The following is a 22953-nucleotide window of genomic DNA, read 5'->3' on the forward strand; positions in this document are numbered from 1 at the left end:
CCATTGTAAGAGGAAGGCGGCGCGCGCGGGTAGCGGAGGGATACGATTGGCCATGGGGCGGGAGGGGGCGTGTCTGGGGCGGGGCCTCCCCTCCCCTGCCCGTCGGCGGGAGGGAGCGGCTGCGGCGGGCGCGGGGCCGCCATGAGGTACCGGCGGGGCGCGGGGTGCGGCTGCGGGGCCGGGGGGAGGACAGCGGAGCCGTGGGACCGCGGCTGCGGGGCTCGAGCGGGGATAAAGGGGCTGGTGCCGCGGAGCCGGGAGCCCTGGGACTGGCGCGGCGTGTCCGGGCGCGCGGCGACCAGCAGAGCCCGGAGACGAGGAGGACGTGTCGGTGGGGCGGAGGGTGGGGCTGGAAGGACCCCGCACAGCCGGGGAGGTGGGGCTGGGGACCCCGCTGTGGAGTGAGAGGTGACATAGGGGTCACTGTTGTAGGGTGACACGTGAGCTAGGGAATTCCGCTATGGGGTGGCAGGTAAGCTAGGGAGCCCCGCTATATGGTGACAGGTGAAGAAGGGGACCCCACTGTGGGGCGGCAGGTGAGCTGGGGGACTCCACTGTGGGGTGGCAGATAAGCTAGGGTACCCCACTATGGAGTGGCAGGTGAGCTAGGGTACCCTGCTATAGGGTGACAGGTGAGCTGGGGGATCCTGCTATAGGGTGATAGGTAAGCTAGGGGACCCTTCTATAGGGTGATAGGTAAGCTAGGGGACCCTCCTGTGGGATGAGTTAGGCAGGATGGCTCTGCCATGGGGTGGCAGGTAAGCTGAGGGTCCCCGTTGTGGGGTCACAGGTGAGCTGGGGGTCTCGGCTTTGGGGTGACACTTAGGCTTGAGGGCTCTGCCGTGGGGTGGCACTCACTGAAGGCTGAGGGGGGGCTGGAAAGCCCCTGGGCAGGTGGGCTGGGGGTCCCTGCTGCAGGTTGACAGATGGGCTGGGGGGTCCCTGCCCTGGGGTGGCTCTGGGAGCTGAGCGCAGTGGGGATCATTGGGAGCTGGGTTTGGGCACAGGGGGGCCGGGCTGGCGCTGCCAGGGCAGCGTGAGCACCAGCCAGGGAGCAGGGTGGGGTGTGACGGCTGTTTTGGGAGAGCGAGGCTTCCTGCCCTGTCAAGCGTAGTCGGCGTAGCCTCTTCTCCTCGCCGTGGATCTTGGCACGGAAAAGCCCCAATATTGCTGGCATCCAGCTGGCACCGCGTCTACGTGATGCTGGCACAGTCTGCACCCTCCCTGCACGCCGTGGCGCGGCACTGGGGGCTCTGGGTCCCCCCGACCTGTACCTGGGCCACCCCCAGCCTGTCGAGGAGGTGCAACCTCCCAGTGTGGACCCCCGGGTCCTCTCGGGGTCCGCGGGGAGCCGGCTCCAGGCGCGCTCCGTGTTTTCCCGGCACGATTTCCTCCTTTGGCAGCAGTGACGGGAGCGGGGGCGGAGATGGGGGGAGCCTGGGGGAGACACAAATGTGCGACTGCAGCATCCTCACTCCCATGGCTGCATCCCTCGCGCCTCCTCACGGTTGCCTTAGCAACCTCCTATCGATGGGGTATTTATAGAGGATGGGAAGCCGGAGGGGGGGGATCGGGAATGGGTGGGCGTCTGCTAGGTCAGCCTCCAGCTTCAGGCTTCTCTCGGCTTGCGTGGGGGCAGGAGGGATGCTGCTCCCCTTGGCGTCAGCGTGTGCACTGCTCCAGCTATCCTGCTCGCTGGAGCCAGGGGAGGTGGCCAGGAATTTGTATGTGGAAATAAAAATAAGCATCTGGGACGTCTGCCCTTCTCATCGGCATTGTTTGTGCTTGGAGGCTTGTGTGCAGCTCCCTGATTGTGGCACTGGGTGCATTGACACAGATACGTGGAAGAAAGTAAAAGAGTGTAAATTAAATTAAACTGCATTAAATTTGTTGCCTGGTGTGTGATGTGAGAATATCCTTCTTTCTGTGTCTTTGTTCTCCTGTCCATCAGAGGGGGAGGATGCCTGTAACAAGGAGGGTTTGTGTGGAAACTGTGGCATGTGCTCTGTGCTGTGCTTTCTTTTATCCTGGGGCTTTGGGTCTCTTTGTAAAAACTGATGACAGCAGAATTGGGTCAGGTGGTCCCCGCTCAGAGCCTGTGGGGAATTCATGAATCCAGAGGCCTCTCACATCCTCCAGAAGGGCTCAGAGAAGCAGGATTGGGCTGTGGGGCTCTGGAGGCAGCAGACATCTGCTGTGTACTTTTGGTGCTGCTCTTGCTTCAACTCCAGACTGAGGTTTGCAATCTGAGCTTCCCAAACTATTGGGAAGAAGCTGCTTTCTCTCTCTGGACACAGCTCCAGGCTTGCATGCCCTCTTGGCACTGGGGTGGAGGAGCCTTGTGAAGCACAGCAAACCTGATGGCAGGGAGAGGTGCTCCATTTACTGAAAGGTGGCTGTGTGCAGCATCAGCCCTTCTGGGTGCCTGCCTTCTATGTGAAAGGAGAACTGTGTTTCCAGCCCTGCTGACCCTGTGAGCAGCTCTGTGCTGTACCTGACCTCACTCCAGCAGAGCAGATCCAAGTGCTTTTGGAATAACTGCATATCTAAAGTCCTGGGCCTGGACCAGCGTGTGGTTTAGTTCCTGCTGTTTCTAACCATGCTTGCTCCTTCATCTGCAATAAATCCCTGCAGGAGCTGGGCAGTCCTGTCCCCTCTGTCTCCTGACAGAGTTGTGGCTTTGCCACAGCAAGTGTCACACACAGCAGTAGTCAGCCCAGGGCAGTCTAATCCATGGGGCATTGAGCACAGGGAGATGACAAAGCATGGAAAACAAGCAGATATCCTCTGCCTTCTGCAGGGTTTCATTTAACTTCTGTGGGGTTCTGTTCAGTTTTGTTTTTGAGCACAAAAATTGCTGGAGAGCTGTTGTCCTGGGTGTGCAGGGAGCTCTGTCACTCTTGCTGCTGCCCTTAGCTTGGCCCAACAACCAGATTGTGGGTAGGAGTTGCAGAAGTGAGAACTGGCACGTCTGTGAAGTTGTTCTAAAATAAGATGATTGCTTCACCTGTATCCATCAATCTCTTGTGGAAGGGAAGAGCACCAGGCTGCTCCCAGCAGTCTCTGACATGCAGGTCGTCTCATCTGCTGGTGAGAAATGGGGTCTATCCTTCATCCAGTCTTTCCCTTCCTACTTTGCTGGTCTGCAAGGGCCCTGCTTCTCCCTGGGACCTGCCCCAGCACTCTGGGAGCTGAGGGTGCCCTGAGCCCCTGCATCCCCTCCAGGCAGGTGAAGAGCAGGGAGGCAGCGGGAATCCTTGGCTCTCTGCTAGGGCACTGCTGGGCGGGATCTCTTGTGGGTCCACTGCTTAGCACCATGCTTACTGCATGAATCTGATCCTGAGTGATGGAGGTTTGGGCTTTGAAACTGGGTTGGAAATTCAAGCTGTCAGTGACTCTCCTGTTTTCTTCCCTGCAGGTAGGCAGGAGCCCTCCTTGGCCGAGTGAGGCAGCATGGCAAGTAAGTGCTCCCAGGCAAGGCGGAGAGGTGCTGGTGGTGTCAGAGAGAAGGGGGATGTTTGACAGCCAGCTCTCATGAAAGGGGTGCCTGTGCATTTTGGGGAGTGTTATTCTCTCTGGGGAGCAGCTGCCATCAGCTGTTGGCCCTGAGTGAGGTCTGAGGTCCGGCCTGACTTGTGCTTCTCTCTCCCCTCTGCAAGGTGGGAGTCGAGAGGAGATGCTGAAGGTCCGACCTCTCCGGGACTACCCGGAGCTGCAGCATTTCTGTCTCTGTGTGCTGCTTGCTGTGCAGGACGGGCCCCCCAGGGCTCTCTGGGCTGCCTGTCTGCTCTTACATCCCTCATCAGCAGTGCTCTTCATGCCCATGCCCACCCTGGGGGCCACACTGCCCTGTGTGCCCGGTGGCACCGGGGCTCTGTGTTCTGGGCAAGCTGCCGAGCTCAGCCCCACCCCGAGCTCACTGTGGCACACCCAGAGCACTGCTGGGCCAGCACTAAAGATGGGCTAAGCCTGGCAAGGCTGCAGAGAGGTGTGTGGCCTGTCCAGAGCTGGGCTCAAGCCTCCCTCTCGCTCTCCTGGGCAGCCTGCACGGAGGCTGCGTACCCCAGTGTGATGGGAGCATAAGGAGGACAGCAGTAGTGAAGGGGAGATGGAGAGATCTGTCTGGGATCTCGGGATTTGCTCGGAGTGTCACCAGAGCCAGCTGTGAATGTGGAGGCAGTAGCCACGCTGGGGAGGAGGAGGACCCCAGGGATGACAGGTATGCCTTCTTTCATTATCTTTGCTGTGCTGGTGCGGGAGGGAGCAGAGATCTTCAGACAGTGTTTTTAAAAGGCTGCTTTAATCTTCAGTTAATGAGGAGGGTGCCCAGCTGGGTCCCTGCCTTCCTCCACTGCTGCCTTTTCTCCTTCCCAGAGCTCAGGTGCTGGCTTGCCAGCATGTCCTGCTGGTGGAAGGTGTCCCCTGTGGTGGCAGTGTCCCCTTCATGGTGACCCTGATCTGCAGGGGGGGATGTGGTGATGGGCAGGTTCTCCACCACACCCTCCCTGTCATCCCTGGCTGTCCCTCTGCAGGCAGAGCCACAGTCCTTCCCCAGAGAAGCAGCCCCAGGGTGTCCCCCCCAAGCAGGACAGCTGAGACATAGGGTGGTGTCCACCAGAGGCCAGCAGCACCCCAGGAAAGCCAGCAGGGCTGAGGTGAACCCAGCCCTTGCTCCTGCTTCCCCTGCCTAAAAGCTCTGATCTTTCCTGAGCACCGGTTCTCCAGCTGGTGTGGGGAGGCTTGGAGAGGCACAGGGGATCAGCACTGAGCCTGCTGGGCATTGGCAGGTGCCCTCAGCCTCGTGGTTTGGGGACAGGACCTGCTTGGCTGTCTGCTCTTCATGTCAGCTGAGGATCCAGCAGAGATGAGAGGCTCATTTCCTGAGGGCCAGTGGTTTTCCTGCTCTGGTCCTGAGCCACTTTGCACTTTCAAGGGGAGGGAGCAGTGACTCAGTTTCTGCTCTCCTGCCATTTCTATGTCCCTGAGGGAAATTGCATGTGGGGAAAAACACAAACCTCTGTCACAGCATGTTTGCAGTTGGGACAGTGCTTTTGATACCTGCCTGCCTGTGTGTCTGTTTTTATTTCCTACCTTAGTGGCCAGCTCAGCATGGCAAAGCAGGGAAGGGGCCCAGTGACTGCTTTCTGCAGGGATGGAAAACCTTGACAGTGAGATCTGCAGCCAAGCTTGTTGCTCTAAGATGTGCTGAGGAAGTTGAAATCCAAGTCTCAGGCTCAAGTGCCAAGGAGGGGAGAGTTTATACCACGGCCTGATCAAGGTGGGAGGCAAAGGAGGTGAGGCCAGACTTCTCCAGCAGAGTACAGGACATTTGCAGAATGAATGTTGTCTTTGTAAAATTTCATCTCCTTCTGGAAAGGCTCAAGACAAGGTCAGCCTGTCAGCTTGTTCCCTCTCCAGCCAGGATAGCCCTCCTCAACTGTGAAAGCCAAGGCAAGCTGATCCCTGCCCTTCTGCAAGATGCCTTCTGTGCCTCTTGAAAATGCTTTTTCGGTTGTCCTTGTAAAAAAAAAAAAAAATGGTTTGCATAATAAAGTCGATTCTGAGGGAAGATCTGTGACTCACATCATTCATGCTGCTTTTCATTCACACCTCAGTGGTTCAGCCCTCTGCAAACTCTCACAGAAGCAAGGCATTAATAAATCACGAGGAGAAAATGCACCTACACAGCACAAAAACAGCTCAGTGCCTCCAAGCCCAGGCTGGTGTAGCACAGTAGTAGCTGTTTCTTACACCACGATCTTGTCCCTATTGATATTTCCAAATACTCTCACAAATACCTTGCTGTATTGTTTCAGCAGCAGGATACATGGAAGGTAAAGCAGAATGAAACTTGCCTTTCTCCCTGGCAAAAGGCTCCCAAGGAAAGAAGTTGGTGGCTTTTCACTGACTGTTTTGCTTGTGGAGCCAGTATTTTGTTAGCACCAAGCTGGTCAGATGGGAGATTGTGTCCCCCTGCCTCCTTTGATCCTCCTGCTGCTGTGTGAATGGGTTCACCTTGTTGATCCAGTGGAAGACAACCTGAGGGTGAAGGAGGTAACTGGTTCCTGTGGATCACTCGGCTGAACTGATTCATCTTCCCAAGGGAAGCAGCAGAATTTTGTGGCTTGGTGGGAAGAGCTGGAAGCAGCCTGCAGCTGAGTGTGTTGAGCTGCACTGTGGAAACATTCATGAAATGTGTGTTTGGATCCTGGAAGGATCATGTGTGAAGTTTCTGCTCTCTTGAGCAAACAGCTTCTTTGCCTCCTGTGCTGCTGTAGGTCCTGGCAGGAGCTGGCCTCCTGCACCCCCTGGAGGTGTCCCTCCTGCAGGATATGGGGAGAGGCTTTGATGTCTCTCATGCAGGCAGGAAGGTGCTGTTCCTGCTCTGTTTGGCTTCAGGATTGCATGTGCTGTGGGAAGACTTGAGGAGTCTCCCAGGCTTTGGGAGCAGAGGAAGGTTTGTGAGGCCTCTGCATCAAAACACAGTGGGGATGAGAATGTGCTGCTATGTGAGGAGAGGCTGCTCAGGCCCCTGACTCATATCCCCCTGTGCTGTCCCTGTGTTTTGGGGATGTTTGCCCTTGTTGTCCTGGGCCTGGGAGAAAGTGGTTTCTCTGGGGCCTGAGCAGAGTCCTTGATGCCACCTGAGCTTGCATGACTCTGAGCAGCTGGCAGCAGGGACACCAGCTCCCAACAGGCTGTCGTGTTGAACTGTGGGCTGAGTCCCTCTCAGTGCTGGCACAGCTCTGTGTCCCAGCCCTGTGGGGTCTTGCTCTCCTGGTGGGATATCCCTTGCCCTACAGCAAAGGGGCAGAAAGATGAAATCCATCAGGAGCAGAAGTTTGGAAACAAATATTTTTGGAGCCTTTTGTCGCTTCTTCAGTTGCCCTGTGTGGCTGCAGCTGCCGCTTCTTGTGTCTCTAGCACCTCAGCCCTGACAGGAGGGCTCCTGGTGCCATATTTCTCTGGGCAGACCCCGAGAGTCCTGTGCCCCTTTGGCTGTCCTACCGTGATTGTAGCCCTGGGTTTTTGGTGTTGGGGATGCATGTGGTGTCAGGAATCTGGGTTGGAAAGCTTGGCTGGGCAGAGGCCAGCCATGGGGTATGGGTATCTGTCCCTGCTCAGAGTATCTCTGCCTTGTGTGTTGCAGTGTTCTTGGGGGCCAGGAATGCCCACTCGCTCCTGAGACGCTTTCCCAGAGCCAATGGCTTCCTGGAGGAGATCCGGCAGGGCACCATCGAGCGGGAGTGCATCGAGGAGGTCTGCAGCTATGAGGAGGTCAAGGAGGTGTTTGAGAACAAGGAGAAGACGGTGCGTGTGTCCTGCATGTGTGTCCCAGGCCATGTGGGAGGGTTCACCCTCAGCAGGCTGGAGACAGAGGGAAAGCACAAGGGGAACAGCCTCTCCTGTCCCTTTTGTCCTATTCTGGCTGCAGGCAGCATGTTGTGGCCTCACTTCCCAGCATGGCTTTCCCTTCCCAGGCAATGACCTCACCTTGCTTTTGCCAGGACTCCCTGCCCACAGCTGCAGGTTGAGCTGGTGCTCCCATGGCACGTGTGGCAAATCTCTGCTGTTGTCCATGATGCTCTAGGCTGGGCTTGGTGTGGAATAAATTTTTCCCTGCTCGTTGTGAGATGTTGAGGGATGTTTCAAGGACCTTCTGCAGTGGTTCCCACAGCACCTCAGGGGTGGGGGACATCCAAAACACTGCTCCTTTTGTGGGCCTGGGGAGGGCAGTGGTTATTGCTGATGGTGGTTGGTGTCCTTCTCCCACCTACAGCACGTGATGGTTGTTTCTCTGTTCCCGTCACAGATGGAGTTCTGGAAAGGCTACACCAGCTCTGTGTACTCTGTCAAGGACCCCGGGCACAGCACGGAGCGCTCTGACGCTATGTACGTGGTGGTGCCCCTCTTGGGAGTGGCTCTTCTCATAGTCATCGCCCTCTTCATCATCTGGAGGTGCCAGCTGCAGAAGGCCACCCGCCACCGCCCCTCCTACGCCCAGAACCGTTACCTGGCCAGCCGGACGGGCCGCAGCCTGCCCAGGGTCATGGTGTACCGGGAGCGCTCGCAGAGCCAAGGGGAGACCCAGTACCAGCGGGAGGCCAGCAGCCGGGGAGCCGCGGATGCCCGAGCCGGGGGCACCCCCCAGCCAGACGGCACCCTGTGCCCGCCCGAGCATTCTGTCTCCGTCCTCTCCAGACTGTCCAGTGCCACGCCCCCGCCTTCCTACGAGGAGGTGACGGGCCACCCGGAGAGCAGCAGCAGCGGCGAGGAGACCAGCGTCTCTTACAACGAGCCTCCGCCCAAGTACGAGGAGATCGTGGCCACGGCCCCTGCCGCGGGCAAATAGCGGGTGTGCCTCCCCGCTGCCTCTTCACACTCTCACACTCACCCAGCCACCATCCCTTCGCCATGCCTGGGACCCCCTTCAGGTGTTCGTCAGGCCCCCATCTCACCTGTACAATCTGGTGCCATCACACAATAGCCTTACCCTCCTAACCAAAAATGGCTGTCCCCAGGTGGGGTGAGGCAGGGCTGTGAGATGGCTCTGGAGCCATCCCCTGCCCCTCACTCCCCACTCACGTAAGTGCTGTAGCAGCCAGAGCAGAGCAGCAGCCTGTTCCTGGCTCAATGCGGGGGGTCTCCCCATGGTGCATTTGATTTCCTCACTTCCCCCTCAAACAGACATAACATTTCCCATGATCACAGCAGCCTTGCTGCCTCTCTGGGCTGCTGCTCAGCCTCACCCCATGTTCTGGGCCCTGTTCTACTGCTCAGGGCTCTGATTAGGTGATGGAGATGCAGGATTGGTGTGGCAAATTTTTGTCCATCCCTGCAGTTGGTGGGGCCAGCTCTGTGGGGAGATGGTGATTCCCCCAGGTGGATTTGTTGCCGAGTGGGAGTGGGGAGCCCCGGGCCACACTGTGGTGCCTGTAGGGATATTTGCTGTGTGGAGATCAGGGAGGAAGCAGCTAGAAGGTGCTCTCTGATCTCCTAGATCTCTTTGGAAAGGGAGAAAGGGCTCGTGGTGGTCTTGTACTTGAGGTAAGTGACTTTGGAGTAGCAGGGACTTTTCCTGATGCTCTCTGCTGTGGGTGCTAAACAGCTGGAGATCTGGCTGCTGCAGAGCTGGCCAAGGGGGTCCTCTCTGTCCCCAGGCCAACTGTGATCTCATGGCTTTAAGTGATGGGGATTCAACTCTCTCCTGGAGCGTGGCCTGTCTGGGGTCTGCCCCTGAGGTGAGAGCCTGCAGACAGGCCAAACCTCCACTCTCCCTACCCCAAACCTCTCTGCCCTGCCTGGCTCCTCTCTTTGGGGCTCTGTCCTCCAGAGCAGGTACAGTGGAATGCAGGACTCCACTCTCCTCCTGACCTCTCAGGTGGGCTGAGTGTCCAGGGCTGTGGCCTGGAAGCCCTGCTGACAGGGGCAGGAGCCACAAGACAGTCAGGAGCAGGGCCAAGCCCTGCTCAGGTGGTTGGGTTGCCAGGGCAGGGCAGAGTAGGATGCTTTGCTGTGGGATCAGTGTCCCCTTTCCCTGGGCAGCTGCCTGTAGGGTCCAGGCAACGGGGCTGTCCTTCCCCAGTCATGTCTAATGGATTAATACAAGGGTTGTGCTTCAACCCCCCAGAAGCAGCCCAGAAGCTCCCAGCACTGCCACTACCCGGTGTTCACCCAGCAGCAGCCTCTCCACCAGCACCAAAAGGCTATTGTCCATCCATCAGTGGCCTGCATCCCGGCCGGCCCCAGTGATGCCCTTGCAGCTGGTGCCCTCAGCCCAGAGCTGGGGCTTGCCCAGCGTGGCTGCTCCTGGGGCGGGACATGCTGGCACCTCGTCTGTCCCCTCCCCAGCCTTAGCAGGGTGGGGTTATGGGGAGAGCTGACAGCTCAGGGCCAGAGCTAGAGAACAGCAGAGGGAGACACAGGGGTGCTCTGCATCCTCTGTCTTTGATGCTCGGTCATTATCCCTGCAGTTTGTATTCTGTAAAACTTGGTATATTTCTGTGCAAAAAAAAAAAAAAAAAAAAAAAAGGTATTTATTAAAAAACCCTCACAGTCTGAGTGGCACAGGGTGGCTTTTTCCCACAAAGGGTGTTGTGGGGGACAGTGACACCAAAAACCCCCACCACAGCTGCTTGACTGTCCCCAGTGAGGATGGGAGCGTCCAGGAGTGAACTCCGCACATCCAGCTGGAGCCCTGAACTTCACCTGGCCATGTGGTGAGCTCTGAGAAACCTGAAAGAGTGTCCTGCGAGCCCTGAGCTGCCGGCAGGTGAGATGCAGAAAGGTTTTCTGAGGGTCTTTGAGGGGATTGAGGTGCACAGGTTGTCCTGCCGTCCTCTGTGCGCTCCTAAACTCCTTAGATAATCCCCTTTAAATAGCAAGACTAGGGCAGTGGGGGATTTATTTTAAATCCTTTCAAACCGAGATTTTACGGTCAGGTCTTGGGCCCTGTCCCCATTCAGAAGTGTGTAAAACTGCCGTTAATGCCGAAGGGATCATTTATCGCTGCGGAGGGCAGAGATTAGCTCCGGCACAGGGCGGTCCGGGGCTGTGCTGGGCCGGGGGCTGCGGGGAGCGGGCTTTGCCCGGGGATAGGGACATGGGGAAAGGTCCTGGGTTTGCTTCTGCCCCTGGCGACAGCAATCCCTGCGTTCTACCACGCGGCTGTGCAGGGCTGGGGACAGGAGAGCTGCCGGGGCCGGTGGCACAGGAGGAGTCGCAACGTGTTAATCACCGGCTGCGGCTTTAAGCGAGGAGGAAGCGGCTGGACACCGGGGGCTGGGCTGATTACCGGGGGCAGGGCTGGACACCGGGGGCTGGGCTGGACACCGGGGGCTGGGCTGATTACCGGGGGCAGGGCTGGACACCGGGGGCTGGCCTGGACACCGGGGGCAGGGTTGATTACCGGGGGGGCAGGGCTGGACACCGGGGGGGCCGGCCTGGACACCGGGGGCAGGGCCGGACACTGGGGGCTGGGCTCATTACCGGGGGGCCGGGCTGCCCCCGCCGGCACCGCCCCGTCCCGTCCCGGCTGTTTACAGGTCCGACACGTTGCGTCGGACTGCGCTACACAGTAAGTGTCCCGTGTCCCTCCCCGGCCCGCACGGTCCCCCTTGTCCGCTCTCACGGGGCTCTGCGGGCGGCTGCAGCGACCCCGGAGCAGGGCCGGGATGTCCCCAGGGCCGGGAGGGCGTGGGACCCCCCTGTGCCGTGTGTCCCCGGAGCCATGCAGGGGCAGAGGGCTCCCCCAGAGGCGGGTGAGAGCCCTGCCGTGCCCGTGCCCCTCTCTGCCGGGACAGGGGTATCCCCGAGCCGCAGGGCAGAGCTGGGAGCAAACCCCCAGCCCCCTCCAGCTCCCCAGCCCGAACGGGGCGTGCTGCACCAGGCTGGCCCCCGCCTGGCTGGTTTGGGGTGTCCCGGGCTGGAGAGGGACAGAGAGAGGGAGGTTGTGGGGTTTCCCTCCCCAGGACAGGTTTTCCTGGCTTGCAGGATTTAAAGCTGTTCTGGTTTAGTGAGCCGGAAATTCCCTGTCGCTGCAAATCCAAGCAGAAGTGCCAAAGGAGAGGCTGAGCCTCTCCAGGCGAGTGGGGCGTGCTTGCCAAGAGCTTGGAAATGCCCTAAAGAAAGTTAAAGGAGAAAATCCAGCACTTAAGCATTTCGTTCTTATGAGTTTTGACAGCTGATTTTTTTTTCCCCTTTCTTAATAGCTTAGTCTCAGAGCCTGCTTCTCACCCCCTCCCATCCCTCTGTTCCTTGGGAGCTGCAGTGGTTTCACAGGTGATTAGAAAATGAACAGCTCTGCCCTCTCCAGATTTACTGTTATTAATATGAGCTGGTTTCCCAGAGAACAGGCTGGGAATGCAGCACCACAGATGTGAAGGAAATTCCTGGTGCTCTCCATGGCTGTGTACCCTGGCTGGGGTCTGAGGCAGGTGTCTCCTGTGGGACTGACACATTGTGGGACCATCCCAGGAATTACTGTCCTGTTTCTGAATAGGGGGTGCCTGCAAAAATCCAGTTTCTTTGGAGTTTTGGGAGAAGCAGAAAAAGTTTCTTTGGGGTTTTGGGAGCATATGTGAGATGAGACCCATGGGCTGGGGCTGGCCAGGGTGGTGGGGATGGTGTGGGGCCCCCACAGTGCCTCCTGGATGGACCCAGTGCAGGACAGGGATGCAGTGTCTGCAAGGAGGGAATCACCACTGCTGGTGCTGGGAAAATCCCTGTGTAATTAAAAGGTTTGTAATGGCAGAGGAGGAGGGAGCAGCACGAGGTGAGTGATCACTGGAAGTGCTGGTTGTGGTAGTGCAGAGCTGGTTCTGCCACCCTCCTGTACCCAGAGTGTCTAGGCCTGGCAGCTGCAGGGGACAGGTCCCATATCCTGCCCCTCCTGCTTTCCTTCTGCTCTTCTACCCTGGGTGAAATCCTAAAGGGTTGCAGGGGGCTGGGGAAGGTGAGGGGGTCCAAAGTGCCCTGAGGAGCAGCAGTGAGGGGTGTGGTGGGCAGCCCTGGCTGCTGCTGGCCCCTCTCACAGTGGATATTTTTTTTCTAGAAGCAAAGGAGGACCTTTTTGGGCACGCTGAGATCAAAAGGTGTCAGAGAGGAGGGTGCAGGATGCTGTTCATGCATGTCTGGAGTAGCACTTGGATTAGGCTGGGGTCTTCCAGCCTCAGCAGCTCTTGCTTGTTGGGGTTTTCTCCTCAGCTGCAGCTTTTTGGGAAAGAATAAAGAGTGCATGTGCTGGGAGCCAGGAAGGTGACTTTTGGGGCTCCTCTCCCAAAAGTGTACATTGATTGCCCTCTGCTTGTGTGGCTCAGTGAAAGTCTTGGGACATTGTGGCCCCAGAGCACCTCTCAAAACCCTGGGAGTTGGCCAAAGGGAAACTGAGGCACGGGGCCACTGAGTTTGCAGAAAGCTCCAGGTAGTGTCTGTGTCCCATTGTGGGAAGCGGATTTATAGAAAATTCTTAAAGCTCACTGTGATAACACCTAGTGTTAAGAAAAACCATCCAAACAAAATGTAGAGTAAAAAGATTTACCCATCATACAGGGACAACTTAAGATTTATTGTAGTTAAGAAATAGTTAACTTTTGATTATAATAGCATAAATTATAACATCTGTATTGTCTCACCCTTCACATAAGACTAAAAATAGAATAAAAGTTTTAAAACACCTCTCAGTTGCCCCATCTAAATTAAAAAAAAAAATAAAATAATCCAACATCTCATGTCCTGGTCCTGCTGTCAGCTGCTCCCAGGAGAACTGGAGCTGTGTCCCTGCTTGGTCCCTGTCTGAAGAAGGCTGAGTTGGGGGCTCTGCTCCAAGCTGAGGAAGGGGATGTGTGGTTTTCTTCCCCGCTGGGAGGGTGGTTCAGCATCTGGCAGCTGTGCTCAGGGCAGAGTCCATCCTTACTGGATGTGGGTGAGGAGTGCTGGATCAGGGAGGGAATGGGGTATGGCCCTGAGGATACTGCAGTGAACGTGTGTGGAGAGAAAAACTGAGCACCAAAGCCTTTCCTGTGGTAACCTGGAAGCCCATCACCAAAAAAAGTGTGCTTTGCTTTTAGAAAACCTCATTTTTTTTGTCAAAGGTGTATATGAACACAAAAATGTGATCCCAGCCCTCCAGAAGATGTTACTTCTGGATGGAAAATAATTGTTTTCCACTAACACTGAACTGTGTGCTGAGCCTTCTCTTTGCTATCAGTGGAGGCAGTGGGTGACTCCTTGTCCTGCCAGCTGGGCACCGTGGGACATCCCCTTGTCCCAGACCACTCCTGCAAGTCTGTCTTTTGACTTGTTTCTGCCTGTGTTTCAGCTGTCCTGCAGCATGTTGTGTTGTCCCTGTGCAGGTGCAGGAAGAGCTGTCCCTGTTGTCACTTTTGGAAGTGCTGCTCCTGTTGCCACTTTGCAGCTTTCTTTCCCTCTGTGTGAAACCTCAGGACACCGGAGGACACCTGCAATGATGTGTGCTGCAGCAGACCTCTCCTTAGGGGTAGAAATGAGCCAAGGCACAGACTCTCACTTAAAAACATGAAAAGGGGCCCAGTTTGTTTTTCTCCACAGCTTAGCCATCCTGAGTGACTACAGCAAACTCCTGCTGTTGGTTTCTCTGACAGACTCTGCTGGCTGTTCCTGCTGGAATATGACTGCAAGTGTTTCCTTGCTGCCTCTGACCACAGGCTTTCACCTGGCTCAACTGTGACTGCAGGCTCTAATTTTATCAGACCCAGACTGACCTCACAGCAGATCTTCTGTAGCATCAACTCTCTTCTTTGTTTTGCTCTTCTTTGTGTCTCTCTGGATTATTCCTTCGTCCTCAAGGCCCTCTTCCTCCAGGCTCTCCCTAACCATCCCACCCACCCTTTTATCACCCTCCTCTGTATTAATCACAGCTGTGACCCATTCAGGGCAAGGCTGTTCTTTGGGAATTAGTCCAGCTGTGACTTTCCAGAGGTGAAGTCCCTTGTAATCCCTCCTTCTTCACCCCCAGATGTGGCCCCTCTGGGGACTGGACCTGAACCGGGTGCGGTGTGACCTGCTCTTCACAGAGGCCATCAACCAGAGGATGCAGGTTCCCAGCAGGCTGAAGGTGGCAGAGAGCTGCAGCCCTGGGGACAGGGGGACAGTGGCAGAGGATGTCCCTGCGTCCTTGCGGATGCACATCCCTGAGAGGATTTCTCTGGCAGGTAAAGCCCTGGGTTGTCTTTTGGGGTGGGGCACAACATCCTAGGGAGTAGAACCCCTTCATAAACCCCCCTTTGCTTTGCTAGAGGAGAGGATGGGGGCAGATAATGTAGGCAGTTCTCTTCAGGAATGCAGGGCAGGGTGGTGGATGGCTCGGGGAGAGGTGGGCAAAGGTCACCTACAAAAGTCTGGAGGGGCCTTAATTCCAGCAGGGGAGGAGCAAAATGTGGAGGCATCTCCCTCCATGTCTCTTGCAGTTCCCTCTTGGCCTTTGGGATGCAGGATGTTTGACCCTGTCTTTGGCAGACAGCTCTGAAACCTTGCTGTCCTGAAGCAGTGGCTCTGCCTCTCTGGGCTGCCCAAAAATCCCAGGGCATGGTGTTCATCTGGCACTGAACACAGCCTTGGCTCTCCACGTGGGTGCATCTCTCTTCCCTCTCCTGAGGCCATTCAGGTTGGCTTAATTCTTCCCTCTCTCCTTCCTGTAGAGGTATCAGACACCGGTTTGAGGCCAGTGCTGTTGACCCAGCCAAGGAAGGTCCCCTCTGTTGTGGTGCACGTGTCCCCAGACCCCTGTGGGGACGTCCCTTTCCTGCCCCCAGCCAGCAGAGCCAGCACCCAGCGACGCAAGCGATCGGTACCGTGGGGGCAGGGACGGGCTGCTGGGGTGGGAAGGGGAGCAGTCCCAAATTTGGGGTTCTCCAGAGAGCTGGTATCACCCCAAGCCAGGATTCATCTTCCAGGAGGCCCTAGGAGTGAGGGGCTGGGGATGGTGGGATCTCTTTCTGACCCAGGGCCAGTGCACACCTGTGTGCTGGGACCTTGATCCAGCCACATCTCCTCCTGCTGCATTTTGTAGGTTGGGGTGGGCTGGGGTGGCTGCAGTCCCACCACTGGCTGCTGCTGCTGCTACTTTTTAAGTCCTGTTTTCCTTACTGATGAAGTATGAGGCAGGGCTGGTTCATTACAGCAGTGTAAAGGGTTCTGGGGTCAGAGCCAAAAGCAGATTTTAGCCTTGTGTGAGAACCTTTCAAAGAGAGGTCCCAGGCATGGGCAGGCCAAGACTTGGTTTGGCTGCTGGAGCTGCTCTTCTGCCTCCTCAAGTGCTTCAACCTCCCTGAAATCTGAGAGCTGCTCCTGGGTGGGTTAGGTTCAGGGTTTTTGATCTGGCTAGAGTTCAGCTCAGCAGGCTCATGCTGGGGACCCTCTCTCTGCTCTGGACACATCTCCCCACCTGCAGCAGCATCACCAGGCTCCTGTAGAGCTCCCACTGAGTGCTCTCCCCGTGCTGAAGGGCCCCTGCAGCCCACCCAGGGCACCAGGCTGGGCTCAGCCCTGTGCTGATGTGGTTGTGTTCCATTCCCACAGGGCCACCACAGCAGCAGGGCACGGAGGGACAGGACCCCGAGTGACAGTGCCCAGCTGGCCTTGCACAGCCCAGGACAGCACCATGAGGGGTGAGCACGGGCCCAGAGTCACCCAGGGCGGGTGGGGGGCAGCATCTCCTCTCACTGGGCTGTTTTGGAGCTCCCTGGTGTGGGTGTCCTGGGAGGGGCAGGGGGGATCCCAATCAGAGCAATGCAGTGCCTGGCAGGTCCTGCTCATCCATGAGAGGAACATGGCCTTTGGTGCCAGAAGGCAGCTGTGCTGTTCCCCAGGCCTCTGCTCATGACCTTGGGCTCCAGAGCCTCTGCAGTGGGGAAATTGTCTCTGAGCTGGTCCTGGAGCAGGAACTCCTGTCCCACTTGAAGCCCAGAGCTGCCCTGGGTGGCAGGAGAGCAGTGTGGCACACAGCTGTGCTTGGCTTTGCAGCAGTCAGGTGGCCCTCTGAGCCTGGGGGCTGCTGGAGAGGGCTCTCCCAGCTGATGCCATCTGGGTGCCAGTGGCATTGCCCAGGGATTTTGGAGCTGCTGAAGGGATGAGGGGCAGTGCCTCGTGCCAGGCTGTGCCCTGCTGTGCGAGACAGGGAGTGACAGGCGTGATTCTGTGTGCACCCAGGCCAGACTCCTGTCCCCTGCCTGCTCCCAGTGCCCCACTGCCCCTCTTCACAGAGGCAGGCAGGATCTACTCCATGCAGAACATCTTCCAGACCATGTACCTCCTGGGCCAGGTGCTCTTCCACCGTGTCCAGGACTCCCTGCGGGACCCGGCGCCATGCAGGTGACTTGTCCTGAGCCAGCTCTCTGCCACTCTGCAGGGGCTGGCCTTGGCCTTGCTGGGGCTCTGTAAGCTCTGGGCTGCAGGATGCTCCTGCATGGCTGCCTTGCACTTCCTTTCTCACGTGTCCTGTGTGCCAGCTCTGGGTGCCAGGCCTTGGTGAGCCTCACTAACCCAGCCTTGAGTCTGCTGCTCAGCTTAACCCCAGTCCCTGGGCACCCTGAGTGCCCCTGTGCTGCTGTGGCATTGCTGGGTGGTGGCTGCTGAGCAAGGACTGATTTTTCTGTGTGCTTTGGAGAGGGGTGTGTGAAGGAAATGAAAACCCAGAGCAGATGGCCTGACCCAGGGGCTGTCCCTGAGACAGGAGGACACCCTGCAGGAGAGGCACCTTGGGCTGTGTCTTGGTCACTGTTAATCAGCCTTTCCATGAACTCATCCCACAGCCAGCGCCCTAGCCAGGCTGTGGTGTCCCTCTGTGCTCCCTGGAGCAGATGTGCAGTGGCCTCAGTCCCTCCAGATGTGCTGGAGGAACCATCTCCACCAGCCTCATCTGTGCTGCTGCAGTGAATTCTCTTTGCTCAGAGACATCCTTGCAGCCTTAAGGTGTCCCCACTGCTCTAAGGCTGCTGAGCACCTGGAGGAACATCTAAATACTCCTCATTCTCCTTGAGCAAAGCCTCCAGGCAGAAAGGGAGGAGAACCAGCATCCATCATCACATCCATCCTCGGGGGCACGTCCTGCCTTCCCTCCCCAGCTGCCTGCTGCTTGCTGAGGATCCAAAGTGATGTCTCTGCTCTTAAAAACTGGAGGCTGAGGCTGTCTTCAAACATCATTTTCATTTCTTAGTGACCAAGAGATCTGGTTAGTGGCTGCAAAAGACCTCTTCCCTTCTCCCTCCAGCAGTGGGGCCATGGTAGCCTGCAGAGCTGCTGTGATGCAGTGGGGTCACTCTGGGGCTTCTCCCCAGGCCTTGATCTCCCTTTGAAAGCAGCCACCCTCAAGCACCTCTTCTTAGTGCTTTACATCCCTTCAGATGCAGACATCCCTTTGGTATGACAGCTTTGTACCCCTGTGCAACAGTAAAAAAACCAAAAAGGCTGTGCTGACTTGTTTGTCCTGAAATTTTAGCAAAGTCTGGTTTCAGACAGAGCCTGGAATATCTGGCTGACAGTGACCTCTTGAAGGGTATGAGTCACCAGAAGGCAATTTCTAGTCTCTACTTTAAAGGGTGTCTACCTGTATCAACTGGGATTTTGAGTGAAAAGCTGCAGGATGTGTCCTTTTTTCATGGTTCTCTACTGGGGAAAATTGCATTTTCTTTCTGTTGTGACTGTCATTTTGACTGCAGCTACACTTTGTGCAGGTATTATCTCACAAATGGAGTTTCAGACAGGGATTCAGAGAATCTCCACACGCTCTTCTGGCTTGTCTTCAGTGAGATCAGCATCATGTAGCAAAGAGAGATAAACACCCTCTCCTCCCCAGGGCTCCAAGGAGTGGGGTTAGGGGCTTGTTAACCCCTGGGGGATCAGTGAGTGCCTGTGTGAGTTATTGGTGTGCACCGGGGAGTTTTGGTGATAGAACAGCTGACTTTGAGCTAGCTTGTGATTTCAGGAATTTGTATTTTTCTCACTGTGGATCTGCTTTATTTTGTGATTCAGTGGTGAGGGTGTGCCTCCAGGGGCTGCCCTGGAGATCAGTGCTCTGTGCTGCCTCTGCCAGTGCAGCAGCTCATTCCAGCAGGGCCCCTGTGTTTCCAGGGAGGCAAGAAAGTCCTGAACATTGGGGTTGCTTGTTTATGTTTCAAATTGCAGGTAAAATGTGCTAAAAGAGCAAAAAGTGGTAGTTCCCTCCAGCTGATGGCAGCTTCCTCACCTGCTGATGCAGACAGGGTCACCCCTCCATTTCAGCCCTGTCCTGTGTCACCTGCTTACCTGGCTGGCTCTAGGGATGTTTTACTCAGCCCTCAGTGGACTCCTGGCACTACAGAGGATGGGTGCTTAGCAGAAATGTTTTCTCTCTGTTGCACCTCTGAAGAAATACAAGCATGTGTTTCCTGTTACCTGTCCTGGCACGTGCTGTCTGTCTGTCTGGCCCCTTTGGGTGCATGCTGGAGGGGTACCAATGTGCATGGGGGACTTCAGGAGAGATGAGTGCATGCTGTGCAGGGGCTGTTTGCTTTCTCCTGGTGCAGCACAGCCTGGGCACACACTCCCTGCATTGTGGGGTTGTGAGGTGAGAGAGGAGAATTGGACTCCATGTTCTCAGAAGGCAATATAATGTAATATAATGTAATATATATAATATAATAAAATATATAATATAATATAATATAATATAATATAATATAATATAATATAATATAATATAATATAATATAATATAATATAATATAATATAATATAATATAAATTTTATTATATTAATTATATTACATTCTAAAACTATTCTAAAGAAAAAGGACACATCAGAGGGCTAGAAAAGAATGATAATGACAGCTCGTGACTGACTCCTCAGAGTCTGACACAGGTGATGGTGATTGGCCATTAATTAAAAACAATTCACATGGAATCAATCAAAGATGCACCTGCTGGGAAAGGATCTCCAGACCCCGTTCCCAAGCAATCAGATAATTATTGTTTTCATTCTTTTCTGAGGCCTCTCAGCTTCCCAGGAGAAGCAATTCTGGTGAAGGGATTTTTCAGAAGATATGATGGTGACACTGCCTGGCTCGGCTCCCTGTGGCAGTGCTGCATTTGTGGGGGTCACTGCACCCCACGAGCAGCTCTGGCCCTGCTGCATCTCTGCTTTCCTCCCCAGCTCCCAGGAGCCCACCCCAGCTGCAGAGAGCACCTCGGAGGAGGCGGGTGTGACAGAGGTGGCAGCAATGAGAAGGCAGGTGAGATGGGGGAAGGGCTGTGAATGCCTGCTGGGAAAGCCACAGGGGAGGGGTGAGGAGGCTGCAGGGGCAGCTGCTCAGTCCTGGTGGGCTGTTGCTGTCACCCTGGTCCTGCCTTCAGGAGAGGGCTTTCATGTGTGTTATCCATCGAGCTCCTGCCCCAGGGGGCTGCAGGACCCAGCCAGACCCCTCTGGTGGCAGTGAGAGGGGCTCAGGTGCTCTCTGATGGGAAGGATCTTCCTGAAGCGTCTGCTGCAGACCCGAGGTGCTGCTGCCACCCCTCCCACACAAAGGTAGCTTCTGCTTTAGAGACGGAGGGCCTGAAGTGTTGGGGAAGGTGAAACAGGAAAGCTTTATAAATATGATTGCCTGGCAAAAGATTTTGAGAATATGGAAACTATGAGATTGAAATGAAAGCAGCTTTGAGATCCCTCAGTTACTGAACACCTGGAAAACAATGGTGTGGCCATTGTTGAAACAACACCCTCTGCTTGCAGACAGCTCCAAGGGGCAGAGCAGACCCTGCTGGCTTGGCAGAAGGGCCCAAAGAGGAGTTTTTGGGATTTAAAATGTAACACAGTATGGTGATGTAATGATTCTTACAGGCTGTATGTAAATGCTGTAGGATTTGTATCTTGTGTTAGTGAGAATTAGAATATTCAACACAGAAGAAGATTTATGATATTGGAATGGGAACTTCTCTCTCTTTTACTCTTTTGTCCTCTCTCTTTTGCTCTCTCTCATCCTCTTTACCACACTCTTGCCTTCTTTCTCTTTACCCCTCTCTTTACCCCCCTCTCACCCTCTTTGGGGCTGCTCTGAGCTGTGGCTGGCAGCTCCCAGCAGGGCCCTGCACCCAGGCCCTTGGCAATAACCCACCAGTTCAAAGAGCTGGTTCAGAGATCTCTGTCTCTGTCCATCCTGACCATCCTACCCCTGCCCCTCCTACTGAAGGAGCAGAGCTCCCAGCTGTGCCTCCCTTGCTGTGCCGTGCCCCTGGGTGCTGACAGTGCCCCTCTGCTTCCCTTGCAGCTGGCCAGGATCTCGGGGAGGCTGCGTGTGCTGGAGGAGCAGTGCCACGCCTGGAGGCAGAAGGAGGCCCTGGTGTACTCTGTGATGATCTCTGCTTGCCTCTTCAACACCTGGCTCTGGCTCAGAAGATGACAGCCCGAGCCCAGCTCCCCTGCTCACCTGGCAGGGGGGTGAGGGCAGGGAGAGGAGCATTTCTCGAGTACTTGCCAGCAGTGAAACTCTTTTTTTCTTGACTAGGACTGCTTTCTGCACTGTGGGCCCTCAAGAATGTGTGTCCTTCAGGCCTTGGTGACAGTGAGGGTGTGAGAAGCTGCTGTAAAGAGCTGAGGTCTCCGAAGAGCTGGTGGCTGGCACAGGAGGGGTCTGTCCTGTGCAGTTGCCCTCAGGCTGCCAGAGGAGATGCAAACCCAGGAGCTGGGTGTTTGTGGGTGTGGGGTCCTGCTACAGTCACAGCCTGGCCACGTCCCACCTTGGAGATCTCAACTCTGACCCCATCAAAGTTCTCAGCCAGCTGCTGTGGTCTATTCCTCACCTTCTGTAGAGTGACTGAGTGCTTCTAAACTTCTGCTGGGTTTTCTTTTCTTTCTCTTGCTTGGTGCAGGCGGTGCTGCCAGTCTCCTGTGCCACAGCCCCTCTTCCAGGAGTGGAGCTGGAGGGGCCAGGAGCTCCCATCCCTGCAGCCACAGCAGGTTTGCAGGTGTTCAGATGTGAGAGCCTTGCTGACATCTGGGCTTATCCAGGGGCTTGGCTCTTTCCCAGAGATTTACATGGGAAACCTGCCCATGGTGACTCTCTGGGTTATAAAACCTCAGAGCAACAGCAATAGCACCAAACAGGTCAGGGAAAATAGATATTTGTTAGGCTCCCCGTGGCTGAGGGGAGTGGAACAGTGTCTCTCCCAGGTCTTGCTGCCAAGCTGCCACTTCAGTGATGGTGTCAGAACATGGGTGAGGGGAATTCCTGACCCAGATGCTCTTCAGCTGTGAACAAGCTCAGTTTAACAGCTTTTCTGTTTGTTCCCTTCTCCAGAGTTTATTAACACTTGATTCTGAGGTGACTTTGAGATGTTTTTGGTGGTTCATCCAGCACATCTGCTAGAGTTGTGCACGCAGGCCCTGGGGGCAGGTTTTGGCAAGGCTTAACAGGACCTCTCTGTGTCACCTGTACCTAATTATAGCTGGATCTACATGTCATCCAGATGTCCCAATAGCTTATTTACAGACATCAGTGCTCGGGTGTTTTCTGCTTGACACTGCACCGAGTGGCCGTGACTGTAAATCTGGCAGCTGGACAGGGACTGATAAATATCTGTCCCCAAGAAACTGCAGCTCTGAGCCTGGGGCTGATTGCTGAGCTGAGGAGAGTGCTGGGATTTCCACCAGAGCCAGGGTGCTGTGCTGCGTGCTGTGCTGTGGCAGGGGGTGTGCAGGGTGGGTGGCTCCTGTGCCAGGGTCACCAGAGGACCTTGCACTGCTGTTCTGTGTAAGGGGCTGTGAGTGGGGCCAGGAAATGAGGTAAATTGTCTGGTTTCTCTCCTTTGAGAGGTGTTAATGTGTTTTGGAGGAAGCTTGTGTTTGGGGTTTATTTTTGGGTGAGAAGGGATGACTTTGGGAAGGCACAACCACCTTCAAAGTGTGGCTTGAAGGTGTTTGGAGGAGAGGTGGCCAAACTGGATGTGTTCTCATGGGCTAGTAGCTGTCAGGTTGTGGAAGATAGATACAATATGACTTCTATGTAAGGCATAAATGCTGGTTATAAATCTGGAAACACTGACCACAAAAGGCATATTTTAATAAACTCTCTGTGTTCTGGATGTGTTTATTTTCTGTGGAGTCTGGTGCTGATGTCCCAGTATGTGGGTACAGGTAAGGTTTATTCCCTTGGCAGCAGGACTGTCACCTGCCCGTGGGTGTCTCAGCCCTGGCTGAGGGAGAATCTTGAGTAGAAAAGCTTCTGGTTAATGCTGCCCCTGTTGGGGTGTGATGCTTTTATTTCCTTTTTTCTCCTCCTCCTGGCTGCTTTGTCCCAAGGCAGCACACGTGGCAGGGCTGGGTGTCCCCAGGGGTCACTGCCACGACGACGTGCACAGCAAATAAAGTGTTTTGTGCACGATGGTGCTCGAGGGAGCAGCTCTGGAGTTCCTGTGTTCCTTTTGGAGGCAGCTGCAGCAGGGAGC

The 22953-nt window shown here is 55.7% G+C and overlaps 2 protein-coding genes across 4 annotated transcripts; both read left to right on the forward strand.

Moving 5' to 3' along the window:
* The first annotated feature begins 69 nt into the window (after window positions 1–69).
* PRRG3 (proline rich and Gla domain 3) lies at window positions 70–10065 on the forward strand. Of its 3 annotated transcripts, XR_007777626.1 has the most exons (5): window positions 81–146; window positions 3419–3460; window positions 3660–4219; window positions 5097–5278; window positions 5378–5570. XR_007777626.1 is itself a non-coding variant. In XM_030228883.2 (4 exons), exons 2-4 carry the CDS (start codon window positions 3454–3456, stop codon window positions 8351–8353), a joined length of 708 nt encoding a protein of 235 aa, XP_030084743.1. In that variant the 5' UTR covers window positions 70–146; window positions 3419–3453; the 3' UTR covers window positions 8354–10065. The 3 variants fall into 3 exon arrangements, 1 of the variants encoding a protein (XP_030084743.1); XM_030228883.2 differs by lacking the exons at window positions 3660–4219; window positions 5097–5278; window positions 5378–5570 and adding exons at window positions 7151–7311; window positions 7814–10065 and having other exon boundaries at window positions 70–146; XR_003944937.2 differs by having other exon boundaries at window positions 5097–5570.
* An 800-nt stretch (window positions 10066–10865) lies between these two features.
* LOC103824242 (mitochondrial fission factor homolog A) lies at window positions 10866–22590 on the forward strand. The gene is made up of 7 exons (XM_009099482.4): window positions 10866–11077; window positions 14495–14690; window positions 15177–15325; window positions 16057–16145; window positions 16687–16848; window positions 19667–19745; window positions 20778–22590. Exons 2-7 carry the CDS (start codon window positions 14495–14497, stop codon window positions 20907–20909), a joined length of 807 nt encoding a protein of 268 aa, XP_009097730.1. The 5' UTR covers window positions 10866–11077; the 3' UTR covers window positions 20910–22590.
* The last annotated feature ends 363 nt before the right edge of the window (window positions 22591–22953 follow it).

The sequence above is a fragment of the Serinus canaria genome, chromosome 4A, assembly GCF_022539315.1.
Source record: "Serinus canaria isolate serCan28SL12 chromosome 4A, serCan2020, whole genome shotgun sequence".
Taxonomy (NCBI): Eukaryota; Metazoa; Chordata; class Aves; order Passeriformes; family Fringillidae; genus Serinus; species Serinus canaria.

Bases quoted from the DNA above. Each gene is read 5' to 3' on its own strand.
- PRRG3 (XM_030228883.2), top strand. The intron at 7,312-7,813 runs GTGCGTGTGTCC...TTCCCGTCACAG, and splicing joins TTGAGAACAAGGAGAAGACG to ATGGAGTTCTGGAAAGGCTA.
- LOC103824242 (XM_009099482.4), top strand. From the start codon at position 14,495: ATGTGGCCCCTCTGGGGACTGGACCTGAACCGGGTGCGGTGTGACCTG. The intron at 16,849-19,666 runs GTGACTTGTCCT...TTTCCTCCCCAG, and splicing joins CGGGACCCGGCGCCATGCAG to CTCCCAGGAGCCCACCCCAG. The intron at 19,746-20,777 runs GTGAGATGGGGG...CTTCCCTTGCAG, and splicing joins TGGCAGCAATGAGAAGGCAG to CTGGCCAGGATCTCGGGGAG.